Raw genomic sequence first — 3,787 nt, forward strand, 5'->3', positions numbered from 1 at the left:
GTAGGAACCCATACTTCCTCCCACTCACCCCCCACCGTGAGAATTCCCAACACTGTTCAAAATATACTGAGTGATGTTTCCGTTCTTTGTTGAATATTACTTTTAACTGAGCAAAAAAAGTTTCTGCACTTCCAAACCTCACAACCACAATTCTCCCCCTTCTTAAATTTCTACCCCTACTAAAAAGCAATTGTAACATTCAAGTAATAAGCATTTTTCAGGAAAAAAATAGAGACAAAGATGTACACTATTACTCTAATGCAAATGTCCATTATTCAGCACCAAGGAAGAGCACATGCACTATTGCATGCAGAGAAGCTGCTTTTCCACAGATAAATATTCATTACCACGCAGCCTCACTGAAACACCCAGTCCTTGGACCCTACGAGTTATAGCCCACCTTTTCATATAGACTCTAAGACAACTGGATCTTATATCGAATCCACTCTCTGGTTAATGTGTTAGTGAAATTGCGGTACCGTTTTCTACAAAAAGCGATTTGAATCAATAACCACACAAATGCTAATCAGAACGTTTGCCAACAAGTAAATAAAATGCACAATCCCAATATAAAGGAAGGGTTCCTCCTTCCTGGCTCCCCAGTTCCATTTAAAGACCGAACATGAATAGAAAGATAACCTTGAGAACAGTCAAGTCACCCCTGCCATTAATCATATCCCTCTAGCTCACTTGCGGATTTTACTATTTCCCTGAAACAGGGCAGTCTCACCAGGATGCCAGGAATTTAATAATGCGTTTTAAAGATATATCAAACTGTCTGGAATATGCAGTGATGAAAACGGAATACTGCCATTGAAACCATACTTAATTAAACACATGCTTTCTCTAACCAGAGCTTCCCCAGGGAAGCCACAATGTCTTCTGCCTGGCACTCTGAGAATCAGTCCCAATACTGAGCTCAGTCAGGCTGCACTCCTGCAAACAGTTTTGTTTTTTTTCCTGAGCAACCCCTCCCCGCTCCCCCCAAAAAGTTTGACTTTTATCTGTGGAATTCTCTGCCGGCCTCGGCCTGGAACGCTGGGTGGACAGAGGACAGGTGTCAGATCTGGCCTTGGGAAGTGGCCCACACTGACAGTTGCTGGCAGCATAAAGCTGTGATCTTTGTAAACTTCAATTTGAGGCTTTCTACCATTAGTGATTCTCTCCCCCACTCCTTTTTTGAAGGAGGGAGAGAAAGCAAGCCAAAAGGATGCGTTTCAAAATAGAAAATCCACCATTTTAATTATAAAACCCTCCCGATTGAACAAAGAGCTGTTAAAAGTAGCCAAATGGGAAATGTCAGGGTTTTTTGGGCACATGCACAACTGTTAAACATGAGAATCACAACTTCAAGGGAGGGGGTAAGAATTAAAAGCAGGAGCAGAAAAAGAGGAGCAGAACAGGGCCCGGCCCAGACCCATTTGCTCAGAAGGGCCCCTCTGGGTCCTAACTCCTCCATGCGGGGCACCCAGGCTGGAGGAAAGCAGAGGGTTACACAGAACATTTAGCAGACTTAACATTGGCTTAAACACACTACTGCAAGTTTCAACAAATGTTCATGGCATACGTAAAAACACATTTACAACAAGAAAGAAGAGAGGCACCTGGAGACATCTGACACTGGGCATGCTCTGCAGGCAACTCAGTGCGCACATGCTCTCTACCAGGTTGGCGCAGCCTAGCCACAAAGACCTTGGCACAGAACACTGCAGGATGACAAAAAGGAAGGAAGAGAAGCAGTTAGAGGCCGCAACAAATCACTCCTTCACACAGGCGACTTGGATGTTAGTGGGGCGGGGGGTGCACCCGTGGCAGTTTGGAGGTCAGGGGTGGTGGTGACAGGCAACTTACTGAAACCTGGGGAGAGGGCCCACTTTCTGTCCTATTAAAAGGTTGCTGCTGCCAACCACTAATCCTCTAGATTCGGTTGAATCGAGAGGGAGAGGGAACGATTAAATGAAAACCCATTAAAGGGAGCTGTGAACGTTTGAATGCAAAACGAGATTAGTGGTGAGATTATGACTACAACTTCATAAAAGTAAGCTTATGTCATATAATTATAATTGCCATCAGTACGTCACCTACTATGTGCCAGGCACGTTCAATGTGTTCTCTAATTCCCACACCGCAGTGCAAGGAAACTGGGGCTCAGAGAGGTTAGTTAAGTCATTTGCAAGGGCACACGGCAGAGGGGCGAGCCAGAATTTCAAACCTTGGTTTGTCTGTTATGAAAACCCACATTCATTCCACAAGACTGGTGCCTCTTTTGTAAAAACTTTGATCACCTGAATTTTTATCATGTGGTTAGTTTTGCACTTCCCTAAATAAAATCACAGGAAGCTTAGAGACATTAAGCAATAGGAACAAGAAAGATGAGTGAGCGATTGCTAGAGACAGGCAATTAAAAAGAGCTGATTAAAAACATATCTGATTTTTAGTATCATACACACTTTGCCTTCCCAAAGAAAAAACTTGGGAATATCATGATTTTCATCTTGGACTTCGTTTACAAAGCTCATTGGACATGAGCAACAATTAAAAGCTTATTCATTTACCTATTCCATTCTCTTTGAAAAGCTTGCTGGGTTTTCAGGGAATTAAGAAAAAAGGTAAAATATAAAAATAAACATGCATTATGGTTAGTATTTTAAAACCATTAGATTACTTGTGGTATTCATAAGTGCTTTTTCAGATCTAACATCAATTCATTTACTATGGCAAAATCAATAATCATGCAAAAAAAATTTGAAGGTGGGTATATGGGTTTAACTAAAATACTCCAGAAGTCTTAGACCCGACCTCAAATTGTTTATCCTAGCTATAATTAGGAGCGTCAAACATCCTATGTATATAAACAAGTCCAGGTTTCTACTTGTTATTCCAGCATAATTTTCACACATTTTGCTCTGGTTTGGTAGAAAAATTCTATGGTTACCCCAACAGTAACATAAACAAAGACTGTTATATACCTGGTTCCTATCCGGCATCTGCCACTTATTAGTGACATCTCACCCATAGTGTAACTAGAATATTGAGATTATTTTGAAAAGGCAGTTGAAAAAATACAAAACCGAGGAATCAAATGGAATTTTTTAAAAAATTAAGCAGCTTTTTTTGGTAACAATGAAAATGCCATACATTTCCAATGTGTGCCTTTATTCCAAAGCTTACCATAGCCAATATATTAGAAGTGTATTGCTGATACTCCAGGCAGACATATTCTGTCACCCCAACACTTCCATAGAGTGCCACAAAAGATGCTGCATAAATGCTTGTATAATGAAAACAGCTGCCATTTATCAAGCTCTGTAATATGCTAGACAGCTGACGTAGTAAATGCTCACAAACCTTTGTAAGACAGGTATTATGCACTTTACAGAAGAGGAAACTGAGGGTCAGATGAGCCTGATTTGTTGAAGTAGCAACGTGTCCAAGTGCAAGAGAACAAGCGCTAACTGATGGCAGAATTAGGACTGCAAATTAATCCTGTCTGACTCTAAGCGAACTTGTTTTCTTCCCACTACAGCCAACTGTATTCAGAGATATGTAGCAAATGCTTATTAAAAGAACTAGAGGCCCGGTGCACAAAAATTTGTGCACTCAGGGGGAAGGGGGGGGTCCCTCAGCCTGGCCCGTTTCCCAACTTCCTCCTCATACTAGAAGAAATTAACTAATAAATGCAAAACCATGCATTTACCAAAGAGCACACCTGGGATTGAAGGAATCTGCTCATAGATCATGAGGCTGTAATCTTTTAAAACGGGGTTTTATGTATTCCAAAGATGAA

General features: G+C 41.2%; 1 protein-coding gene across 7 annotated transcripts in view; it reads right to left on the reverse strand.

The window, feature by feature from the left end:
• The window catches only part of FBXW11 (F-box and WD repeat domain containing 11), a 106,081-nt gene that overhangs the window by 61,300 nt on the left and 40,994 nt on the right, over positions 1-3,787 (reverse strand). For 3 of the 7 annotated variants that reach the window (XM_006765387.2, XM_006765386.2, XM_015565089.1), the window contains one exon: positions 1,605-1,706. The exons of the other annotated variants lie outside the window; for them this stretch is intronic. In XM_006765387.2, coding sequence (XP_006765450.1) covers positions 1,605-1,706 — 102 coding nt within the window. The remainder of the gene's footprint in view (positions 1-1,604; positions 1,707-3,787) is intronic. 7 annotated transcript variants of the gene reach the window in all.

The sequence above is a fragment of the Myotis davidii genome, unplaced genomic scaffold (genome assembly GCF_000327345.1).
Source record: "Myotis davidii unplaced genomic scaffold, ASM32734v1 scaffold399, whole genome shotgun sequence".
Taxonomy (NCBI): domain Eukaryota; kingdom Metazoa; phylum Chordata; class Mammalia; order Chiroptera; family Vespertilionidae; genus Myotis; species Myotis davidii.